Source organism: Cyprinus carpio, chromosome A14, assembly GCF_018340385.1.
Source record: "Cyprinus carpio isolate SPL01 chromosome A14, ASM1834038v1, whole genome shotgun sequence".
Lineage (NCBI taxonomy): Eukaryota > Metazoa > Chordata > Actinopteri > Cypriniformes > Cyprinidae > Cyprinus > Cyprinus carpio.
In genome coordinates, this window is record NC_056585.1 from 26,633,670 (window position 1) to 26,658,981 (window position 25,312).

At 37.0% G+C, this 25,312-nt stretch overlaps 1 protein-coding gene across 2 annotated transcripts; it reads right to left on the minus strand.

The window, feature by feature from the left end:
* Nucleotides 1-7,398: 7,398 nt before the first annotated feature.
* Nucleotides 7,399-24,914, minus strand: kctd16a (potassium channel tetramerization domain containing 16a). 2 transcript variants are annotated; one of them, XM_042770416.1, is made up of 3 exons: nt 24,428-24,914; nt 23,331-24,149; nt 7,399-8,747 (listed from the first exon to the last, which is right to left on the minus strand). In XM_042770416.1, exons 2-3 carry the CDS (start codon nt 24,133-24,135, stop codon nt 8,314-8,316), a joined length of 1,239 nt encoding a protein of 412 aa, XP_042626350.1. In that variant the 5' UTR covers nt 24,136-24,149; nt 24,428-24,914; the 3' UTR covers nt 7,399-8,313. The 2 variants fall into 2 exon arrangements, with proteins under 2 accessions (XP_042626350.1, XP_042626349.1); XM_042770415.1 differs by having other exon boundaries at nt 23,331-24,285.
* Between the last annotated feature and the right edge of the window lie 398 nt (nt 24,915-25,312).

The following is a 25,312-nucleotide window of genomic DNA, read 5'->3' on the forward strand; positions in this document are numbered from 1 at the left end:
CACTCTATTTAAAGCCTGGTTTTTCACTCATTCATTGCTTAGTCTTAAAAGTGTCACACTGCTGTTCTTAGTGTTATGGTTTTCTGGTCATCCTTATTGTCTAAAGCTTTCTGCCCTGTTTGTATTGTTTGGACTGACTACCCTGTTTATTACTTTATGCTTGTCTATGGACTCCGGCTTTGGATTACCCCTGAAGTAAACTGCATTTGGATCCTCAATCTTCATGTCCCTGTGCAGATCGTGAGAATTAGCACAAAAATATGATTTATACATCATTCATTGAACAGTTTTTCCTGAAACATTTTAGACGTTAGTTTGTCTAAGGTTTTTTAAATGTTACAGCTTATTTCAGAATGATCAGAGAACATTTAAAATGGACGTTCCATTAATGTTTGCAAAATGATCAAATTAAATATTCTATTAACGTTTACATAACCAAGAATAAAAAAAAAAAAAAACTGGATGTTTTGAATGTTCAGAGAACATTCAGGCAACATTAGCAAAACATCCTTATAATATATAACTGGGTTATATTCCAATATGTAATTGTTTAGAGAACTAACTTGGTATTTTGGAAATGAACCATTTCTTAAGTGTGCTAATGTGCTTGTTTGTAAATTTAGGCATGAGTGTTAGTATTACAAGGCCAGAGGGACTCCAGGTTATATCCAAACATATGGTGTCTTGTTTCAGCGCATCAACATGTTTCTTTTGTCTTTGCAATCCTCTTAATGGTGCGCTATAAACTTCGCCGTAGCTTGTACCTCTGAGTTGAAAGCCGGCCCATTTGTACTGCTCTGTGGCAGGCCTGATTAGTAACCCTGGGAAATGATGAATAACCACTGGGATTGCTGGTCAGAATGGCTTAATTGACTTCTTGTAAATTTGGAGGCAGTCCTTGAGAGAAGATTAGGTAATGAGGGGGAAAATGACAAGCCGCTGCAGTAAATCTCAGCTCTTCTATAGCCAGCATGAATGAGAACAGGCTTGTGAGGAGTCACCAGCCGACTGTGATGCTGTCGAAGTCGACACAGCTCGCTGACTCCAGGGTAGGCTGTTTATAGGTATCTTGCCATCTAACTGTCTCTCTCAGCATTAATCTATAGTTAGAGCCAAGAGGGGGGAAACACAGATGAGCATCAGAATTTACAAGGCCTGCATCCCTTCCCCCATGTTGCTTATGCAGGAGCCAAAGGCACCTCTCTTGTTAAGGGCTGCTCACCTGCAGCGCTGGCGCCTGGCTCTGCTGAGGGCGGCTCTCTGGGGAGAACACTGAGAGTCACAGATAAGAGTCAGGGGCTGCGCTGCTGAGCACAGAGAAAATAGAAACCACATGGAGAAGAGTGTGGAAGCTCTCCCAGGACTGAATAATGGGCTGCGCTCTTTCCTACCACACTGTGTAGCTGATGCAAGGACGTTTTGTTGGTGTCTGAAATCGAAAGCAGCAGCCTTGCTGCTTCGCTGACCAGTCGGTCAACTCAATTTATAGTTTAGAGCCTTTCACAATACAGTCTAGCAGTGCTGTGAAAGATGACAATGGCAAGGAAGATTCCCTAAGATGATAAGTAAATAAGGAATACACTTCATGTGGAACCAAGACTTTAAGTCAAGCACTACAGGCGAAATTTGCCTAAATTCCCTAAATGTCTTTGTTTTCCGTCATACTTGCTGAAGATAGTGACTGGAAAGTAGCCCAATAGCATTCAGGCTTTGTACATAATTGACTAGTCATGGCATATGAGAAGGTGGGAGCTACAGAAAACAGTCAAAGCAATGCAAATACCCATACATAAAGTGTAAAAAAAAATATTTGATATATGTTCTCATAATGTTAAAATTGTGCTGAGATTAGATTGAGAGTGCTAACATTCTGTGAAAATCCTGATGTTATTTGTAAGTGATGAATATTCCACAAAACATTTAAAATAATGTTCCAATTACAATGGGAAGACTGGTCATTTTAATTTTAATGCATACTGCATGAAGTTACATAAAATATAACGTGATGAGATTTTGCCTTCTGCCAAAACTAAGGCGGCATTCCGGCGGATGACGCAGGACGTATGCGCAGCGTGCCTCTGAGATATGCTGATCTCGCGAGTTTGTTTATAGGAAAGTTTCCTTACTTCAGCAAAGGAAAACCAGTCTCCTCTTGGCTTATATCGAAATCCTCCAGCATTTATCTTTACAAATCCTCTGTTTGTTCTTCTAATTCATGACCGGCTGTTGTGTTTTGTTCTGCCAGAATGCCTACCACGTATGACAGATACCGGAAGTGAGAGAAAAGTGTTTATTACATTTAAAATATTTGATATTTTTCTCATGAAAATGCATGGATTCGCTACAGGAGGCCTTTATTCACCCCCCGGAGCTGTGTGAGGCACGTTTTATTATGGATGAACGCACTTTATTTGACGACTTGTGGACTGTTAAACTGCAACACCTGCTGACTGCAATGATAGAACTTAGAATAGCCAGGACAATTTTTTAATATAACTCTGACTGGATTCATCTGAAAGAAGAAAGTCATATACACCTAGGATGCCTTGAGGGTGCTAATTCACATTTTTGAGTGCACTAACCCTTTAAGGAAACATTTACTTATTTTATACAAATGTTAAGATGAATTAAAAGAAATTATAAAAATGGACATTTATAATTGAATATATTTCTTTTAACCAGTCTGTCAGGCACCTTTTTCTTCTTTCAACCAACCATTCAACCATGCAGCCAGGATTTGTGGATATTAAAGACAATGAAGGATCTGTACAGGTTTCAAAAATCTGTCAGTTGTAGACAGATCACATTTGACCAGATGTTACATAAATACTGGGCTCGGACGTGCCTTGATGCTTTCCTACCTTTGTATACATGCTTGAAAAAGCAGCAAGACTTTGTGCAGAGCTCTTTGAATTTTTTGAGGATCCAAATGCCTTTGGGCTGAAAAAGAGAAATGTGCATTTCTATGTTACGAGACCTGCTATCCTCAGATTATGATCAACTCAAACATTCCTACAGATACAAGTTCATAGACATCCAATACTAGTTTAAGGGTCAGTAAGTAAACCTTTAACTATTGTAACATAAAACTACAATAAACCATTTAAAAAATAGTCTTTTCTTCATTTAATGAAGGACTACTGTGAGCAAAAACACACAGCTTTTCAACTGAGACCCAAAGGGGTGATGATAATTCAGCTCAGCTGGAGAAATCAGCACAACCATGAATCTCGACAGTGCCCAGAAGACCCCAGCTAAACCATATCATTTATTCTGTGACTCTAGGAGTGTTGCTATGAGGCAGGATCTTCTGTGCTTCATACCGAGATGCTGCAGCTAAAATAAATATATTACATAACACACTTTTACATGCTAGAACAGACCTTGACATCCTGTAATGCATCATTCTAGACAGCATGCCGTTAAAGCGCTGAAAAAGCATCAGTACTGTGATAGAGAAAAGGAACATGTTTTTTTGGCCTCTTTTGGTTGAGATTATTTCCTACTTTAAGCTACTGTATTAAATAAAGCCTGATTGATTTATACCGTAATATTATACAATGACCCCAAAAGGTTTTTAGATACAGAAGCCAGACTTAAAAATGTATGAAGTGCAATGCATTAGAAAACAAAATATCAAACCAAGTAAAATCTGCAAGTAGAACTTAGAACTTTTTTTCATTCAGCCTAAAAAAAGTTAAAAGTTTTTTTTTTATTGTTTTTGTTTTTTTTTGGAGACAGTGTTCCTGGCATCAAAGTGTTCATCATGTCTGTCACGTCTGTCAACTCTGCAGAGTATTAAGACATTTCTAAGGTGACATTTTCTAAATAAAAAAATAAATAAATCCTGAGACTATTCACAGCTATGTGCAGTGTTTTATTTAATGCCGCATTTCAGTGCATTAGTCAATTTTTTTCATTCATTTTTCCCATAGGGATTTTAAAGGATAGTTCACCCAAAAATTTAAATTCAGTCATTAATTACTCACCCTAGTATCGTTCCGAAGACCTTCGTTCATCTTCAGAGCACAAATTGAGATATTTTTGATGAAATCCAAGAGCTTTATGGACGGGCATAGACAGCAACGCAACTACCATGTTCAAGGCCCAGAAAGGCAGTAAGGGCATCTTTAATATAGTCCATGTGACATCAGTGAATAAACTTTATGCTCAAAAAAATAAAAATAAAGACTTTATTAAGCAATTCTTCTCTTCCCTGTCACTGTCTGCCTCCATTTATGAAAGTACCAAGGTTGAACCACTAACAATACTGAACCACATATAAAACTTAAAACACAAACGTACCAAGGTTGAACCACTGATATTACTGAAAACACTCACTAAAAAGATTAAATATTTTATTTATTTACCTGCATGTCATGTAATCATTAACTGTGCACATTGCAAATGTGTTACTTAATTATTAACATTACCTTAAAATCTCTGGGGAACTTCAGATAAATCTATTAGGTGAAAGAGGTTCAGATGACAAAAAAAGATATATAATGTGAATTTGTGCATGTGTTTGAATGGTTAAACAACCTGAATGATAATTCAAATCAAAATTAATGTATTCATCAGTAGTTGATGCAGTGTTGAAATGTTGAGAAAACATTTTTTTAAACTGAAATGAGTCAAATGCTGTGTGGCCTCTCAATTTTCTGTGTCATTATAGCCATCTGACTGTAGATATATTATATAATTATAATACTGACTGGTCTTTCCGTGAATGTCCACTAAATATATAAAATATATACAAAAAATTTAAAAATATGAAAAACATTAAAAAAGTAAAAAAATACATATAGTAACTGCAATCTGATTACGAGTATTTTAAAATGTAATATAATCTAATCACAAATACTTAATTTTTGTAATCTGATTACGTAATCCAGATTACATGTAATCAGTTCCCATCATGTATTATATGTTATATAATACATATACAGTATATATTATATTTGCATATTAGCCTATATATTGTATGCATGTTACATTTATATAAATGAATACTAATTCGATAATAGTACATTGTCTTTATAGAAATATTTCTCTATGTCTCTCATCTTCACATTGCAGGAACTGTTTGATGAAATCAGGCAATATTTAATTCAGACTGAGGTTAGCCGCTGGTCATCTGTTCTTTCTATTGTCTGACCAGAGGATTTTACTCTCTCTGAACTTCTCTTACGAAGTTCTGCTATTGATTCTCAAAGAGAGCAGTGTGTCAGTGCACAGGGCCAAATTTTGGATCCTTCCCATGCCCTTTCATTGATCTGTTTAGGAGTACAATATGGGCACAAGGAATACTTGGAGTGGTCTTTTTAGTTTTTGAACACAGGGCACAAGTAGACAAGACTGAAGCAGGATCAAAAGAGGATGAAGATGACAAATGCCATTGATGCTGATTAAAATATTTCAACTGCAAAATCAATTAAATGTCTTTTAGTTATATTGTTAGTATGGGTTTGAACTGTGAAGCTGAGCACAAAACTATGGAGAGGAGACAGTAGTCTACTGTGAGTCTCCCACTAACAAAGTATTGACCAGGAAACTAGATTTTTAATGCATTAGATGAAAAAAGTACAGTTAGCTGAGGATCATAATGTGATAATAGCACAACACAAAAATGTTGCCGGAAACCTCACACATCTAAACCTCCTGCCTTCCCGAGTTACAAAGTGAATCGTGTTTCTTAAGCGTAAAGAGCTTAGATTTTAATCACTGAATGATAGTATATTTGAATGTCAACTTTAGAAGATGCTTTCTAGCAGATTAATATGGAAGCCCGTTTATGTCACTAAAAAAATAAATAAAAAAGGTCATTGCAACTTTTTATATCACAGTGCTGGCTTTTCTCTCAATTGCGAGGTTACATCTCGCACTTCTGACCATTTTTCCAGAATTGCATGATACAAATTCACATTTACAAGTTATAAAGTCAGAATTGTGGGATCTAAAGTCACAGTTGTGTGTTTTATGTGTCAGAGTTGCACAGAAATTTTTTGCATAGAAATTTTTTTTTTTGCAGTTGCAAGTTTATATCTTGCAGTTCTGACTTTTTCCTCACAATTGCAAGTTTATACCTTTATAACTCATAATTGTAAGTTCATACCATGCAATTCTGAGAAAAAAGTCAGAACTGTTCAAATAAAAAGTCAAAATTACCTTTTTTATTTTTTATTCAGTGGCACAAACAGGCTTCCATAGATTTCCGATTTGTCTTCAATAAACACATAAACTTTTCCAACTCTGTCATGCTTCTGCAGCCCCAAAGCTTCTGTTGTAGATGAAATGTAGCAACACTGCAGAATCGTATGGCTAAAAATAGTAAGTTAAAAATGGTACTTGTGATGCATGTATTTATCAACAATTTTCCTCACAGTGACAGAAAAAGAGAAAACTAATATATCAGACGGCAGAATGTAGGATTACACCACCGTGCATCTGAAATCAGCTGAATATTGTTAGGGGTATTGCAAAGAGATTTGTCTGGCGGTTTAGTATTAGATTCAGCAAAGCTCATAATCTGTTAAATTCAGAGAGAAGGGTAAGGTCATCTGCCACATTCGTGAAGAGATAATTTACCCTCTCGCATCTTCTATCTGATTTGCATACATATATTCATTTGACACAAATAAGAAACAAGCTGCTCTTGATTTTTCTGTCAAGAATCCAGTTTAAATGCTGTGCCTGCTCTAATGCGAAACCACAAGAGGTGCAACATTGCAATGTGTCAGGATTATACCAACTCGAATGAACAAATTGTATTTTAAACCCAGTTCGTTTAATGATTCATTGCACATTCAGAACAAAATATCCTCATGTACCCACAAGCGAAATCAAAAGTCTGAGCGCAAACGTTCACAATGACAAACAGAAACAGCTTAATATTTCAGTCCGATCCTGTTGATGTATTTCCACTGGGTTTGAATGAATGGTGAATGAAGTTTAGTGAATAATGTAGATCACATCACAAACTAAATGCGTTCATTGATATGAGCCATTACTCTATATGACTGACATAACATGCATTGTCATCTGTCCACCACAGAAACATACTCACTTGTGCTGTTTAAACTCTTTAAATAAATGGGGTAAATTTGTGGTAAAGGAATAGTTTACCCAAAAATATTAATTTGCTGAAAACTTACTCAACCTCAGGTCATTCAAGATGTAGATGAGTTTGTATCTTCATCAGATTTGGAGAAATGTAGCATTGCATCACTTGCTCAGCAGTGGATGCTCTGCAGTGAATGGGTGCCGTCAGAATGAGAGTCCAGACAGCTGATAAAAACATCACAATAATCCACAAGTAATCCACACCACTCCAGTCCATCAGTTAACATCTTGTGAAGTGAAAAACTGTGTTTATAAGAAAAAAAATCCATCAAGACATTTTTAATTTCAAACCATTGCTTACTAAATATGAGTATGAAAATACAAGTCCTATTTTTAGAATATTGCTTCTCCATCTCGACTGAATCAGGAGAGAAATCTGCACAGATCAAACACCTTTTTACAAGTGAAAACAGTCCAAAACAAATATGTGAGAGGAAAACAGGAGATGGACTTCTTAACTGGTGGAACTTAGCGTTATTATGGATTATAAACTTGTATTTAGGTTTCTATTAAGGAAACTTGTATTGTAAACATGCAGTTTTTCACTTCACAAGATGTTAACTGATGGACTGGAGTGGTGTGGATTAGTTGTGGATTTTTTTTATGTTTTTATCAGGTGTTTGGACTCTCATTCTGATGGCACCCATTCACTGCAGAGCATCCATGCAATGCTACATTTCTCCAAATCTGATGAAGAAACAAACTCATGAACATCTTGGTTGGCCTGAGGGTGAGTAAATTTTTGGGTGAACTTTTCCGTTAAAACTCTCCATCAGCTAAACACTGAATTGGATAATGCAAACCACATTCACAAACCAGTCCCGTAGTTCTCATATTTGCATTGCATTTACAGGTGGAACTGTGTTGTGCTGTGCTGTCCGTGCATCTACTTTGAGCATCACCAGGTAATACACACTTGTGATTATTTTGTTTATATACAATCTGTTTTTATTTGAGAGGTTTGTCTAGACGCTGTGAAATTGGTTTAGACTTTAATGCCATTGTGCCAAACAGGACCGGTCCCTTTAGGAGTCACTTGAGGTTCACTGAATTGTTAATTGTGCATCTTACCGAATGATTACACAGACGAGCCAATTAAGCCAAAGCAGAGAAGAATTATGATGTCATCCTATGCGCTGAGAGCTCTGTTGTGTTGCACTAATAGGCTCAGCGAGCCCACAGGAAATCATTTCAGAGCTGATATTTATTCAAGAGTTCCGACTGCCACATGTACTTCCTCTCCGGAAAGCGCTCTGGAATTTTAATCCGCCGGAAGTCCTGGATGCATTTCTCCAGCTCCTGCTCCGGCGTCATCTTCTCCTTGGCCGGTTTCCTCTTCCCTGCCATGACGTCACGCGGCCCGGCGGTTCTAACGCGAAGCAGATCAGTTCTCCTTGGAATCGGGGTCGGCCCCTTTTTCACCGGCCGGTCCAGAGTCTGGAAGTTGGGCTGGCGGGTGACCGGACGCACGATGACCGTTTCCTGCGGAGAGCTGGCTTCCGATTGGGTCTCGGAACAGGAAGTGGAGAGCTCGTTGAAGGAAGTGCAGCTCTCACCCTCGCGCTCGCTCTTGTGGCTCTTGCAGCAGCAGTCGCAGTGAGAAGAAGACCATCCGGATGGGCCACCTAAAACACAAAGCCACAAAACCCACAGATGTCAACAAAGCACATACAGCCCAAATGATAACAGAAGTCGCATTGGGAGTCATTTTCGGAAGTCAGTGCAATTTTGTTGTAGGTATCAGATTGCAGGACGGTCCGTTCAGGAATCAGGATGTGTGAAACCTGATAACAAAGGTGAAAGAACTGAGGTGAACAAAGATATTCTTCATTTCCCTTTATAATACAGCAGTTCAACCAACACAAATGCTCCTCTAATGGCACCGACGTTTCTCATTTTACACAGTCAAAGCCACCATTTAAGTAGCCCATTTAAAATGCATCATTTACTCAAAAGGAAATGAAACTCACCAACTTGAAAATAAAAAAGCATCATGTGCACACAGTGAAAAACATTAATATGTACGAGTGCGAGCTAGTCGCTTGGCATTGAGCAGGTTGACCTTATCAAGCTGACCTTATCAAAGACATAAAGAATCCACATTTAAATCACCATCTGAACTATATGTATCGATCTGTTTTGTGTTTTGGACAAAGAACTTTGCTAAAACCACAAAGGGCCGAGTCCTTGTCTCAAATAGATATCAGTGTGCGTCAATCCCTTTTGTTATCTGATGGACATATGCATGCATCAAAACAGACTATAACTGCAGAGAAATCTCCAAACATCAAAGTATTAGCTGAATGAAAGGACGAAACACCTTCTAATACATTACCATATTCATATTTTCATACAATCCTTGAGTGTGATATAGGTGGAGAATCTGAGCTCTAAAAACAGAATTAGTGAAAATGCATTCTGTTTAAAACTAAATTAAAATGTCTGAAAATCAAACTCTGAAGCAGTTTGTGACACTGTAATTTGATGACATCCCGTTCACCTTCACAGGCAGACCGTAAACCAACCTCTGAAACCAGTTATTCTGTTTCCTGGCAGGCCTGTACCAGGTCACCCTAGTGTAACAAGTCCACAAAAATGCAAAAATCATATTTCATATAAAGAAAAAAAAAAAAAATACCATTCTCATATCATAACAAAACAAAAAAACAACATTCTCATTGCTGTAGTGCATAAATAAACAAACACATTAATTAAAAATACATTTAAGTAGTAAAGAATTTATACAAAATGGTATCATATCAAATCTTTAGTTCTAACAATTAAATTATCTTTAGTGTAATAAATTAATGTAAGCAGTAAAGACTTTATGTCATGGTATTAAAATTAATCATTAGTTAAGACCAATAAATTCTCTTTATTGTATTGAAAAAAAATCAAATAAAATGTAAATGAATAAATAAATGGTTATGAATTTATGCGCCTAGTAGATGGTCCTTTATGGACCATAAAAATTTTCATTATTGTAATGAAAATTCAAATAAATAAAGTACATGCATAAATAATAAAAAAGTAAAGAATTTAAATATTGTGTTATTAAAAAAGGAAGCATTAGTTAAAGACCTTTAAAATTCTCTTTATTGTAATGCAAAATGAAAAGAAAATATAATTAAATGAATGCATGAATGAATAAATGAATTATATATCATGGTATGAAAATGAATATTTTTTTCAAGACCATTTAAATTCTCATTACCAAAATGCAAAAGTAAATAAATAAATACATGCATAAATGAAAAAAAAAAAAAATCAATAGTAAAGATTTTATACGTTGTGCATTAAAATGATGTTACTTTTTAAAATCTCATAAATAAATGAATAAATTGTAAGACATTTACACATCATGGTGTTGCTTGTTTCCATGCATTTTTGTAATACTGATTTTGATTTTAAAACATAAAACAAACTTTTCCTTTACAGTAATGGGAATTTATATTGTTTTGCATTACAATAATTTAGCTGAAAAATATGCTTAAATGTAACAATGTCAATGCAAAAACTGACTAATTTCTTAATGCATATATATGTAAATTGTTCCTATAATCTGGAGATGAAATATGACCTGGACATTACAGTGAGAGATTCACCCATGCACCCAAATCACAGTATGTGGATGATCTTGCACATTTGTGTGTGTATATATTATATAATCGCTGCTGCATTTTCTCAATCCAGTCCCTATGAATCGCAACTGTGCTTTTGAGAACATAAAACGCAGTACCTATAGCTTGATAGAGGCTCGATAAAATAAGTCAGACGTTTTCTCCCCAGGGGTCACTGTATCTCCATCTTCCTGTTATTGGTATTCCTCTTTCTTTCACTCATGTATAGAATTTCAACCCTTTCACCATCAGCTTGACATGCTATTAAAAAGAATGATCACCATTGAGACGTCATCTGCATAAAGTGATGCTATTTTACATCTGAGTATCGTTATTAGCTAAACACGACTCTCAGAACCAATGATTTGTGTTCATTGTGTCTCCGAAGAAGCTAATTTATCCTGATTAATAACAAAATCATTCAACTTGACCTGCAAATAAATTTTACTTAATGCAATAACAGGCTAATTGAAGGCGGTGTGATTGCTAGTGGCTTTCTAATGGAAATCCATGAATCTGACACCAGAATAAGCAGAACATTTCCCTGCATAACAATTAAAGCAGGTTCTCCTCTTTCCTCTGCACCCACTTCTTCTCTCTGTCCATCTCTCATCTTTGCTTCCCTTTGCCTGCAGCATATGAAGGGTGGATAGAGAGGCTTCTACCGCAGAATGATGGGACCACAAGTCAAGAAGTGAGGAAATCAACTATAATGCTGCCATAAAACTAAATAAGCTGGGTTGGAACTTGCTCCTCAACTTGCTGTTGTCCTCAGACGGCATATTTATATGGAAACTCGCATTTCCCAGAGACAGTGCATTCTATGCTCATTGCTTATTGGTATTACTGTAAGCGGTAAATATCAAATGGCCTTGGTCAGCAGGACATTAGGCTAATCTAGTGCTGTTTACCATTAATACTTACCAAGCTTATTGCTGCAGTTTCTATCAGACAAGAAATTGATTACATTTTGCTGTATCCACCCCATCCTCTGTCTTCTGATCTCCGAGCGACTACAGAGCTGCGTATACGGCTGCACGGATCATATTGCAGGCCCATTACGGTTGGGGCTTGTCTGCAGAGCTAAATCAGTTACCGTATGTGAGTGCCTTCTGGTGAATTACACAAGCCTGAGAGATGCAGCTCGAGCAGAGACAATCTCATCACAAGGGGCAACCACCCACCAGAGTCTACCCACAATGCATTGCATCTAAATGGCTGAAAGTGCCTCAGATCACAATTCTCCTGAGCGGCATGCTCGGCGTAATGTGTTTCCTAGCACTACAATGGAGCTCAGACAGCAATTCCTAAAAATAGTGTGACACACATCTATGCATTTTTAATTAACACTCAATCTTCTAATGCTCACATAAAGCAGCCGATGCTATGGATAAATCATATGGGCGGCAACTAATGTATTTGTGTTTATGACCTGCAGTCAATGCTTCCTGTGTATCTGTGCAATAAAGTTTGCAGAGATGTTTAACTATTCAGAACTATGGTAAGAAATTAATCAATTATGGATTATGTTTACTGGAAATTGCAAGGAATGCAGACCCATTATCTACTTCTTTACTTCACTTGATTTCCTCTTCCGTAGGAAAGAGACATCACAAATGAGATTTCTTTCAAATCTGAATGGTTTTTCCTACACTAATGAGATTAAATTGAGAACATAGAGACTTAGAAAAGACAATAATAATCTCATGTCTACTCTGCTCATCAATATAAACTCAACATTTTCTCATCAAATTCAGCCAAGACCAAAAAAAAAAAAAAAAAACCTGGAAATGAGTGAGCATTTTTGCACTAAATCATAATGAGCCTTTAATAGTCTATTGACGCATGAAGCTTGGCGCAAAGCAACGGTAAAAGTACCATAGATGTGTCGGAAAAAATAGCAAGGAGACATTTTTAATTATTTATTAATTAGTCAGTGTTGGCTGCTAAAGCTGATAATGCTGACTCACCATCTCTGCAGTACAGTGAGAGAAATGCACATTTTGTGTGGATTTCGTGTTCGATTTAAATTGGTTTGTTTAAAAGTAGACATTTCAAGTTTCTATAGATATACTTTTCTGAACTGTGAGGCAAGTAGCCTATATGCTTCATTATTGTGAAGTGCTCCAGTTCACAGAGACCGAACGGCAGAAAGTGCATCCTGTTTGTGTTCTTTATTTTACAAAAGCACAACATTTTGTTGATATTGTGAATGTACACAAACAAAAGTAGACCTTTACAGTTCCGAATGATGTATTACTCTTTTCTGTATGAGCAAAAAGGACCGCGTATTTTAAGTTGTTTCCACTGTTACCAGAAAACATGTTGCCTCCATGTCATGCAGTTGTGCAATAAACATTTGAATATGCGCCAAATAGCACACATTTATCTGACAATACAGAAATCAGCCATGTAAAGTTGCTACTACTTTCATGTTTCTATTTTGACTAAACTATTCTAACTCTTAATTTCCAACTTTTAGATTTCCAATAGAGACTGTAAGAGTTTTTGGAAGCTTAATAGTGGTGATTATAAAATCATGTGACCATGCATTTACATATATCCTAACTTGAGCTTTTTACTTCTGCCCACTGCATTGAGATTTTAAAACACACACACACACACAGTAAGAATCATTCATATTTGTTGGTCATGAAGCTTATTTTCTATAATAATCCAAACTACAGATCTTAAGTTAACCAGACCTGCAGACTTAGGGCTGAAGGTCTGGACTTCATATTCTTTTTTAAGGCATGTTTAGGGGCGTGAAAATATAAAGTCGATGTCCCTACAAAACAGATCAACATGCAAATGCATCATTCATTCAGTATGTCATCTTCAGTTGCCAAGAGTCTATGCCGTGAACTTAACAGTGTTTAGTTGATCCTGATAACACATTTTGTGTGCCTTATGCATCAGATGTTTAATGGTCTGTGGGCGTAAGGTCTGAGGCTGAGACTATAGGGTGATGCTAACTTCCAGGCTGGCCTGCAAAAATACATCATCACTGCAGCACTCTGTAGCTGTAGATCAACAATATGCTCATTTGTGTCAATTATATTTCAAATCTGTGAAAGATGCTATACTCAAATATCCTATAAAAGTCAGGCAAAACCATTTTCTTTTGGATTGTGTGGATCCAAAACCATCCAGCTCCCAAATATACGGTCTATCTACAAACAGCAAAGGGGAAAAAAATAAATATTCTCAACTCTTGAAAAATGACTGAGTCGAGCCGTCTGTTTTGGTATGCCAGGAAAGTCAACCAATCATACTCACCACAACCCTGCAGGCATCTCTGGATTGGAGCTATTTCCACACACACGCGCTCATGCATACGGGTCTCAGCCTCAGTTTGCACAATACAATCATAACCATACATTTTACTGAGATGATAATAAAAGTCTTTCTGCAGGTACAGGTCTTTCTGCAACCTCAGATTTTGTGGCTCTGACTTCAGATCTTAGTGAAGCCAAAAAAACAAACCTCTTGATTTTCAACAGATCGGATTGATAGGAGAAATTAGCAAGGGAATCTCTGTACGCTTGAGACTTGTTAATGAGAACGGGACTACTGATACTGATCCTGAATACTGGGAGTCTGTGCCATATTTTTATCCTACGAAAAACTGCAGATCAACATCAACTCAATTACTCATGCATGATGTTGATCAACTGTATGTGCATCTCAGGGTTAGATCAGTACAAGAGCTCTGTGTAAATATGTATAGTGTCCGTGTTCTGTTATGGTTTTTGAGCTTTGCCTGAGATTTGAGTGTGTATGTGCTTGTTAATGTACAAAGTAGGCCAATTTTATCCTTGCAGGGGAGCAGTCATATAGAAAACTCATTTTTGCAAATAAAAAAGCTTGTATCTAAGAAACACAAAATTTTTCTTGGGATATTAAGATGTGAAAACCCAAACTGTGCTGATAATGATAATAATGAGGTGTCTGAATTTAAAAAGAACTGATGCATCATGGGAAATAAAGCATGGTCACAGTAGCATCCAAATGGGTTGGACTTAATAAACAAGGACAAGTAATGCCAATCCCAGTCTCAGAGTCTTTGTGCTGGAAGATTACAGACAATGTGACGGTTTCATCCTCTGACTGATGTTGACACAAGCTGCAATCTCCTTCTTTTGTTAAAGGCAGGCATGTGCGTCTGAGGGAAAGAAGCGTCTCATTGTAGTAGTGACCCCTCTCAAAGCGCTGATGGGCTGTGATAAGACCAACAGAACCAGATGACTGAGAACCTGTCATTACTACAGTGGTTTCTTTTGAGACGTGGAGAAAGACAAATTTCACAGCATCATAGAGAAAGGACAGGAATATTCTAATACTAAAGAAGAGCTGAGCCATTGCTGTAAAATTCACATTGTAGTGCAATCTGAAGGCTTCTTTAGGTGAGCATATAAAACAATTTTAATGCTTGTAATGTACGGTATTGCACAAGTTCCTACACTAAGAAAAAGCTAATCTAAGCAAAAGGTGCATCTTTGTGCCCCACTAAACCCTAAATATTACAAAATAAAAAATTAAAATTAAAAAATAAAACATAAAACGCAAAAATTAACATATTAAAATACTAATATTAAGTACTATATTAATAAAAACACTGCAAATTATTACTACTATTTTTGTTTAACATTAACAATTACAAAAATTCACAACAAAGATCTCATTAACTATAATAATAAATGTCTTATTTAGCTTTGATTTTATTTATGAGAAATAACTCCAGATGTTTCTCTATTTCTGTTATTATTAAATCCACTCTCCTGTTTGATTGAGAAATCACATTTTCACACTTCAAAGCTTATTTTACATATTTTCATACTAAATTGCAAATGAAAAGAATTTGATCATATCAAAATTTGATCATATTTGATCTGAGCATAGACACTCTCTACTGTATTGCATGTATTGATATTGTACCCACTTACAGCCGCATGACAAACGCATAGTTCACCCCAAAAGTGTAAAGTCTGTCATTATCATTAGCCTCATCTCATCTAAATCCACAACACTCAAATTATGATATTTTTAATGAAACCTGAGAGGTTTTTGTCCCTTTACTGAAAGTCCAGGTAACCAAAACTTAAAGATCCTAAAAACCCAGAAGCTCATGAACCAATGAGGTTTTGTCAGTGTTAGTTTGTTCGGTAGTGTTAGATGCATTTTATGTATGTGTGTCGATCATTTAGATGTAAATAAAAGCCTAAATTAAATTTGTGATTGTATCTCTTTACAAGACTTGAATTAAACCACTCACTTCATATGAATTCATTTTATGATGCCTGTATGAGATGTATTTTTTATTTTTTTTTTGATCTTTTAATCTTTTGTCGCCTGGAAATCACTGTACTGAAATAAAGTCGGCAGCACCTTCTGGTTCACACAGACTTGAAGTATAACTATAAAGAATAAAATAATTAATAATATTAATGATAGTTATTATTGCACTTTATTCGTTTAGATAAAATAATAAAAATAGTGCAATAATACTATTATTTTGTCAAATAAAAGTATTAAAGGTGTCATATGATGCGATGTCAAGTTTTCCTTTCTCTTTGGAGTGTTACAAGCTCTTGGTGCATGATGAAGATCTGTAAAGTTGCAAAGACTAAAGTCTCAAATCCAAAGAGATATTCTCAAAGTTAAGACTCTGCCATGCCCTCCTAAAACGGCTCGTTCTAACACGCCCCCACATCTCTACATCACTGTGTGGATATATTTGCGTAATCCCGCCCAAATGTTCACGCAAAGAAAGAAGGCGTGGTTTCAGTAACTGCAGTTAGTGTTGAAGCAGTCATGTCAGGGAGATGCTGTGTGTATCTGGGCGAAAGCAAAAGCACTTTATTTGGCCCTCCGAAAGTAGATGCATTTAGGAATCTTTAAGATTACTTACAACAGAACAGCAACGCATTTTATGGACGACTGTTTCGTGAACCTAGGAGAGGAGGTAAATCTGACTTTGCTACGACAATCTGGCGCTTCTGAATCAGCTACTGTAAGTATGTTTTGTTATTAAAGTATTTACTATTGACTGTTAAAATGCGGAGTTTTGCACACTTTTTTTGTTTTTGTGTGTGTGTGTGTGTGTGTGTGTGTGTGAGACGGGGTCACACAGTGGAGTCAGCTATCTTAACTGTCTGTGGCTTGTGTACTGCAAACAAGGCAAGGCAAGGCAAGTTTATTTATATACAGTAGCACCTTTCATACACAATGGTAATTCAAAGTGCTTTACATAAAAGAAAGTAAAATAATCATGAAAAAAAAAAAATAAAAAAAAACAAAACAAAAAAAACAAGCAATTTATAACTTTGAAAAAGATTTAAAAGTTGACTTATTTAAAATGAATTTAAAACAGTTAAAATAGAAAATGATTTTACATAAAATACAGTGAACACGTAACATACAGTGCAATCAGTTCGTACATCGCACCGTTCTCATTCAATAAATGCACAGCTTAACAGATGAGTTTTGAGTCTAGATTTAAATGTGACTAATGTTTTAGCACATCTGATCTCTTCTGGAAGCTGATTCCAACTGCGGGCGGCATAATAACTAAAAGCTGACTCCCCTTGTTTTGTGTGAACCCATGGTATTTCTAACTGACTCGATCCTAATGATCTGAGTGCTCTGTTAGGTTTATATTCAGTGAGCATATCTGCAATATATTTTGGTCCTAGATCATTGAGTGATTTATAAACGAGTAAAAGTACTTTAAAATCAATCCTAAATGTAACCGGAAGCCAGTGTAAGGACCTGAGGACTGGTGTGATATGCTCAGATTTTCTGGTTCTAGTCAGAATTCTGGCAGCAGCGTTCTGGATGAGCTGCAGCTGCCTAATGCTCTTCTTGGGAAGGCCGGTGAGGAGACCATTACAGTAGTCCACCCTGCTGGTGATAAAGGCATGAACAAGTTTCTCCAAGTCTTGACTGGAAACAAAACATCTAATACTTGCAATGTTTTTTAGATGATAGTATGCTGATTTAGTTACTGCTTTGACATGACTAATAAAACTAAGGTCTGTCTCCAGAATCACACCAAGATTCCTGACTTGATTTTTAGTTGTTTGACCCCTAGAATCAAGGTATGCATTCACATTGAAAACTTGATCTTTGTTTCCAAATGCAATGACTTCAGTTTTTTTTTCTTGTTTAACTGAAGAAAGTTCTGGCACACTATTAATTTCATCAATACATTTGCAGAGGGAGTCAATGGGGCTGTAGTCATTTGGCGATAAGGCTACGTAAATCTGTGTATCATCAGCATAGCTGAAACTCACGATTATGGAAATGGGCGTTACATTTCCGACAAGTGCTTGCGGTATTCGGCCAATCACAATGCACTGGGTCTGTTGACCAATCAGAGCAGACTGCGCTTGTCAGAAGGAGGGTTTTAAAACGACACGTTTGAGAGAGGCGGGGCATAGAGGACCTACAATAATGTACAGTATTTGAAAAATAATGTGTTTTTTGAACATTAAAGCACGTCAACATATTCTGTAACTCCAAATACACAAAATAATGATCTTTAAAAAAGCATCATATGACCCTTTTAAATAAAAATACAATAATTTTATAGTACACTTAAAACAAACAATACTTATATTTACATTTTCTTTTATTTCTTTATTGAAATATTTTTATAAGAATTATCATAATTTTCAAGCCTAAAATCAGCAAGCTTTTATTTTGGCAGGCTGTCAGTGGATAAAGTGTCAGTTTTGCATTTTTCCCTGAAACTAGCAGCGCATAGCTGAGATTTAGGCTTTCGGTTCAGATGTGCATCTTATACAGTATTACAGTTGGTCGATCTAAAATGATGATTGTGCATTAACAGCTGTCAATGTCGATCTGAGCCTATTTACCCCATGCATTTCTTATTTCGGCTGCTCATCGGGCCGTGGGACAGGATTAGTGAATGGCAGTGAAGCAGTGGAACTGATGATGGTAGGTCACATGGCAAAGACAACAAGTCGAATGTACTACATCCTTATTATATTCATACTCAACACATTCATGCTATACAGAACATACTTTTAAACAGTCGTTAAGATAGTACTCATTCAAAAGACGTAACTAGAGAGTATGCAATTTCAAATGCAGCCAATGTCTGTGTCCTACACCTTACTTTGGATTTTTCCCAAACCCCCATAACAAAGCACCCCGTGCACTTGTAATGTCACAGTTTTCTTAAGCACGGAAATCTTTAACACACTGGATATGGCCGGTTCCGCTGGAAAATCACTCACACTGCTTTCTCGCTCTTCTCCATTTACTTTCCATCTCAGGTGGAGTGGCTCTTTCTGTACAGCAGCCTAGATTGCAACGGTCTGGATTCGCCCCATCTCAACTCCCACAGTGGACACAGGACTTATTTCCTGTGCCAGTTCAATAATGGCTGTAAATCACTAGTGTTCAAAGGAATAATAGCAACTGCATATTCACTTGAGGTTCTTAGAGGATATGGCCAGAATAATCTCTCTCTATCCATGGTGTATTTTGACAAGCTTAGTTGCCAAGCTCATGTTTCAAGTGCTGTGGGCCTAATACACTACTTGAAGCACATTAGATTAGCCCACACCCTACTGTATAATCTGCACTGGACTGGAAACAATGTGACAGGCTGTCGTGATGTTGCAATGCATTAAATGATATTAAAATTATATAGCGTGAGCTAGATTCTAGGATTTGAATGAGATAATTATGCATGGGGCGTCTGGACGTTTCTGCTTTATGATGCAAAAACATGCCGTAGATCATCAGTATTCTTGGGCAACAGAGAAGGTGACCTTAAGAAACATCTAATAGTGTTTTAATTGGAAAACTTTCAAGTTGGCTTGTGATGTAAATAATTAGCTATACTGTTTTGGTCCGTAATGAACAAAAGAATAAGGCTCATCCATTTGAAGAGGGTTTGTTACTGATAAGCTAAACTAAAAAAAAAAAAAAAATTATGCTTATTGTATTAACTTTCAGGAAAAGAAACATGCCTTATTTTACACATTTTGGGCTGTTCATCATCAAAGTGAATGGTGCTTAGGATTTCAAATATAATATAAGGCTCTGCTTGACAACAGGTCGAGATTTTGGGTCAAAATGACTGATGCAGGCAATAAATAAAAAGAGGAAAAAATCAGTAAGTCAGTGAGTTCCGTCTGAATACAGCTATGAAATCTGTGAGACGTTTATGAATCACATGATGCTCATGCAAATTATTTTTTCCGCCAAGCAGAAATCACTGTGGCTGTAATCTTTGGCCATTAATTAATGCAGAGACAAAACTGACCAGTTGGTACGAATAATAAAAAAAAAAAAAATGTTGAGGACAACCTGCAGCACATTTTTAACTGCAAGAATGGGCAGAGATGGCATGTTAAGTGATGAAGCACATAAGAAGGAGGATGAGTAAGTAAGCGACAAAGAAAAATAAGCAACCCCTTTAAACCACAAATGATATATCACCAATCTCTTGGGCGGTCTAAATTGGTAAAATGTGTCATGTGGGTGATGTTCTGAGAAGTAACAGCACAAGAGAAGGCAGTGAGGCCTGTAAAAAGCAACTGGTTCATTTCATAAGGGGATTCAAGAGAAAACAAATCCAGAAGAGACACAGGAATCTACCAATCATGCTGTAAACTGAAATGTGCAGCGTAAAGTTACAAGTTGCAAGTAACTACATTATAATGTTATCTTGTTATCTGATGTGTCAAGCACTTTTTTTGAGCCAAGTGGATTTTAAATATAACTTTAAATACAAAAAATATTATAATGTGCATCTTTTGAACTATGTTGCATAATCGTCTAACACTGTGGTAGAATTCACACATTCAATGTCTAAGTCCAATAAAGTCATCAGTCTGTAGACCTTTTGCTTTAACATCCTCATGGCTCTCCAAACCCATAAGATTTTCTTTCCTGTGGAAGAGAATGTCAGAGCTGCTTCAATGAAAACTCATGATGATCACAACTGTCAAGTTCATTTGTTTGGTTTATTTAACAAAAGTAATAGGTTGGGACTTAAAGCAAGGTCTCCTTTCATGTTAATTAAAAGTGTACTATAAGATCGTCCCATCTTACCTTAATATAAAGTAACAACTAATTAGAAAAAAGTGTGTAATTTCTTTGTTCATCTATAGGCACCAAGTAAGATAAGATAAGATCATTTCATTAACAATAAGATAATTTCATGACACCCCTAGTTAGTGGTGATTGCCCTTTTACTTAAATATCACAATCAGTAAGACAAAAGTGTTACAGGTTTTATTTTATATGGAGTTTAAAGTAATTTTTAGGTGATTCATGATTTTTTTTTTTATTTTTATTTTTTGTGATCGACAATTTGTGTGTGATTTTATGTAATGCAATTAGTTACTTTTTAGAGAGTAGCGCAGATGACTCTGATTTGAGAGTGCAGATCTGCAGTCCAACAGCACTGGTTTTTATTCAGTCACTGAATCATTCATTCATTCAATTCAGTCAAAAAGTGACTGAGCTTACAAGTGAGTCACTGAATCGTTCATTCAATGGTTTCATTCAAAAACACTGATTCATTCACAACGGTTGATTCTGCTTGGACTAGTTTGGAACTATTTTCGTTGGCGGAGCAAAAGTAGACAAAATATCTTGCAATATTGTGTATAAAATATAAGTTAATCAACATCTCGACAAAGTTGCTATGAAACAGAAGTAGCGACAGTTCTGTTCTTCGGTTTTGTGACGTACATCCTAGTGTAACAGATAACTGAAAATTAAAAAATATAGGGTGGAACTTGGTTCTATCCATTGATTATTGACAGGATGTTTAATTGAAGTCAGAAATCCTGCATGCGTCACCAGAGAGAAGTCTGTTGTATCACCGGAAGATCCAGTTATGACATTTAGATTCATATTGTTGGTATCAACACTACTGTGGTGTAGATGTACACTTACAATATAGCATTACTCCTTATCTCGATGTGTCATCATTTTTTTAATTACGTGGGCAATGGGAGGGGCTGAATGCTGCAGTAGTTATACTTATGACAGACAACAAATCATTAAGCAGCCATATGTCCATTTGCCCCAAATCTTGTGACTGTCCTCCAGAAGTAGTTTACTACTTATAGTTTTTACAAGGGGACTCGTTTGGAATTAAGCACAAAGTGATTTTTAATTGGACATATGCTGCAACATCTCTCTCATTTAAGACAAAGGCAAGTGAAATGAACCACTAATGAAGGCAGGCGCTGGAGAACAATTGTATATCCAAAAGGTGCACATGTAGTTAAACAAAGAGAGACTGAGTGAGCGAGAGAGAGAGGAGGAAGTGACGTGATCATAACTGTGGTAGATTACTGAAATATTAATATCACACTCTGTTCATATCCCTGAGAGCTGTACTTGAGGGAATTCTCCACATCTGCATTAGCTCGCCCCCTCCCTCCCTTTTAAAGCCAAATTATGTATTTTTTCTGTGGTATTAAACTTCTCATATGCCTCTGTTATTAGTAATATAACTTCTAATGCCAACTGCCAAATATGACATTTACCAATTAATATAATATAAACGCAGAAAAGACAGAAAGTATGGATTTTTTTTTTTTTTTTCATTGTTTTATTTTATTTTTATTTATTTATTTTACACTATCTATTTAGTTATTTTTTCTGATCATCAGTTGTCAGTCACTCTCAATGCCAACTGGCAGGAAAACATGGTAAATTCTAACCATTTTTTTTTTTTTTTTTTACAATAGATGAAGTGCCGACAATTCATAAAACTATTTTCACACAGCGGACGGGTCTATTAATCTGTGCAATGAATTATAGGCCTATAATGAAAATTAAGAGCAGCTTTATTTCGTGCACCAATTTTCAAAAACAACCAGTTTAACGCGAAATTCATTTCTTCTCATGCTGTTCACTATACGGGCCACAAGAGAAATATTAAAACCGTTATCAGCAAATATTGAAGTAGGTTTGTCTCTCGTTGTCTCAGGGAATATGCGCCGTTAATGCAACGTTAGAAAGTTCCGTCAGGTTTTTTTTTTTTTTTTTTTACTTTAACTTTCTCTCTACTGACTTTACTGACGTTCACATGAATAACTCTTGCGCACAGTTTGCGCGTTGCTTGCGTTGCTTGACCCCTCCCCCATAAAATCAATTGTTTATAGGCCACAAAGTAGGCAACTTTTTTGGGGGGTTTTAATGTTTAATGGGGGGTCCGCCCCGCCCTAGCGCCGCCACTGTTTTTAACTCAAAATGGTTTATGTAATGGCCTAATTGACAACCCAGATATCACAGTTCGTCTGCAAGATGTCTGTTAATGCTCGCTTCATCTGGAAAGCATCTGCTGTGTACAAACATCTGATAGACGTCTTTCAGACGTGCATTCTAAATCATAAACATCTTAAAGACATCTTCTAAACATCTATTTGACATCTGATAGGAAACGTCATACAGACGTATTGCAGATGAGCAAACACTCTAAAAAAATACGTCTTGCAATTGTAATGCATACGTCAGGGAACAATCGATAAACCACTTCCATGATTTGGCGATAATTAAAAACTGAAAAGTGAACTAAACTGTACTCACGGTAGAAGACGTACTCTGTGTTATTGGACCAGTTTCTGTCATCAGTGCGTCTGTTGTGCGGAGAAGTGGTGAGTGATGAATTGCACGCGACGATGTGGAAGCCGCTCTCCGCGAGCATATCAAACGCGCGCTCCAGGTGGCGAAACTTCAGGTAAAACTGAGAGGTGTAGCGCTCGGCTGGCCTGTCGGGGTCCCGGCTCTCGTTTAGAGTGTCCCCGAAAACTTCTTTGGCCAGACCCACCCTTCCGCAGATGAAGATTTTGGGTATTCCTCGCGCTTTGGGATCCGCGTCCCTCCCGAAGGCGCACGAGCTCTTGTATCCCACCGTGATGAAGCCGTAGCGCCTATCGCGCGCGTCCAGGTAAGACGCGGGGAACAACCTCTGATCGCTTCCCTGGGACGCTTCATCAAAATCACCGTGGATATATTCATCTGGTGTCAGGATTTTCACGAGCTCGGGCAGCTGGAAGAACTCAGCCTCGCGCTTGAGCCTCCCTTTCTCCGGGAAATAATCCGGCAGCACGACGCTCTTATCGCGGAGATAGTCCAACACATATCGAAAGAGAAATCCGTCCCTGTCGATGAAGTAGCGACCCTTGATGTCCTGCGCGAGGTCGTTGGAAACGTCCTTTTTAGCTGAGAATAATTTCCCCAGCAGGGAGTTTGGCACGCTGGTGAGGGTGGCATGGCGAGTGTAGTACACCTGTCCACCTACATTGAGCTCCACCACATCAGAGGAGCAACTCTGAGCACATCCACTGTCCTTGGGCGTCTGATAAGTCTTGCAATTCTCAGTCAGAGCCATTTTGGCGTTGCACGCTTTAAAAGACAAAAAAGCGAATACGCAAAAGTTTTTGATTTGTCTTTAGTGAGCAAAAAGTCAAAAGGAACATAACCTGCACGCGCTTTAATAGACATTCGCAGTCCATTGTGTTATGCACAGCATCTCTGAGACCTGCAGAGTGTTTATAGAAGTATAAATGCATTCAAATGACAGTTTAAGATTAGTCTTTTTCAACAAATGTGGCTGGGCATGATAAATCTGAACACGCATCTCCCTGTTATTTGAAATAATGTAGAAATAGAAGAGCTCTCACCCAAGGGAACCAATTATGCAGCTCATGTAACCTCCAGCCGAAAATCCAAAAATAAGTTCTGCTTATAAAAATGAAAAACTGCACCAACCAAGACAGCTTCAACTTCCTTTAGAAGAGTGCTTCTCTCCCAGAAAACCTTGTCCGTCCAGAACAGTTAGTCTTCATGTACCTGGCACCCACCCAGCGTTTCAGTAAAAGCGTCTGTAGTTGAAAAGGAGGGTGCGCTGGGAAGTTTGTGCATCCTGACTCTCCTGAGCATCAGTAGCGTTGTGCGAATGAATGCAGCGTGCCGAGAGAGGCTTTGGACGGGGGAGGGAGACCATTCTTAGGGAGATGAGCCTTACATCATCTTAAAGGAAAATGACAGATGGAAACATACAAGCATTTCACCCTGCTTCTCCAGATTTCCAACTATACTTATTCAATTAACTTGCTAGAGATTAACTGGTTAGGCTGCAATATAAATTTTCATAAATGTAGCATTCCATGACTTGCTCACCAATGGATGCTCTGCAGTGAATGGGTTCCATAAGAATGAGAGTCCAAAGAGCTGATAAAACCATCACAATTATCCACAATTAATCCACATCACTCCAGTCCATCAGTTAACATCTTTTGAAGCAAAAACTGCATGTTTGTAAGAAATGGTGAATTTGCCTATATGTTTATAATCCATAAAAATGCTTCCACCAATGAAAAAGTCCATCTCCTGTTGTCCTCTCACATAATTGTTTTGACCTGTTTTGGACTGTTTTTGCTTGTAAAATGTGTTTGATCTGTGCATATTTATCTCCTAATTCATACAATATGACTTTTCACTGGAGAAAGCAATATTCTAAAAATAGGACTTGTATTGGCATACTCATATTTAGTAAGCAATGGTTT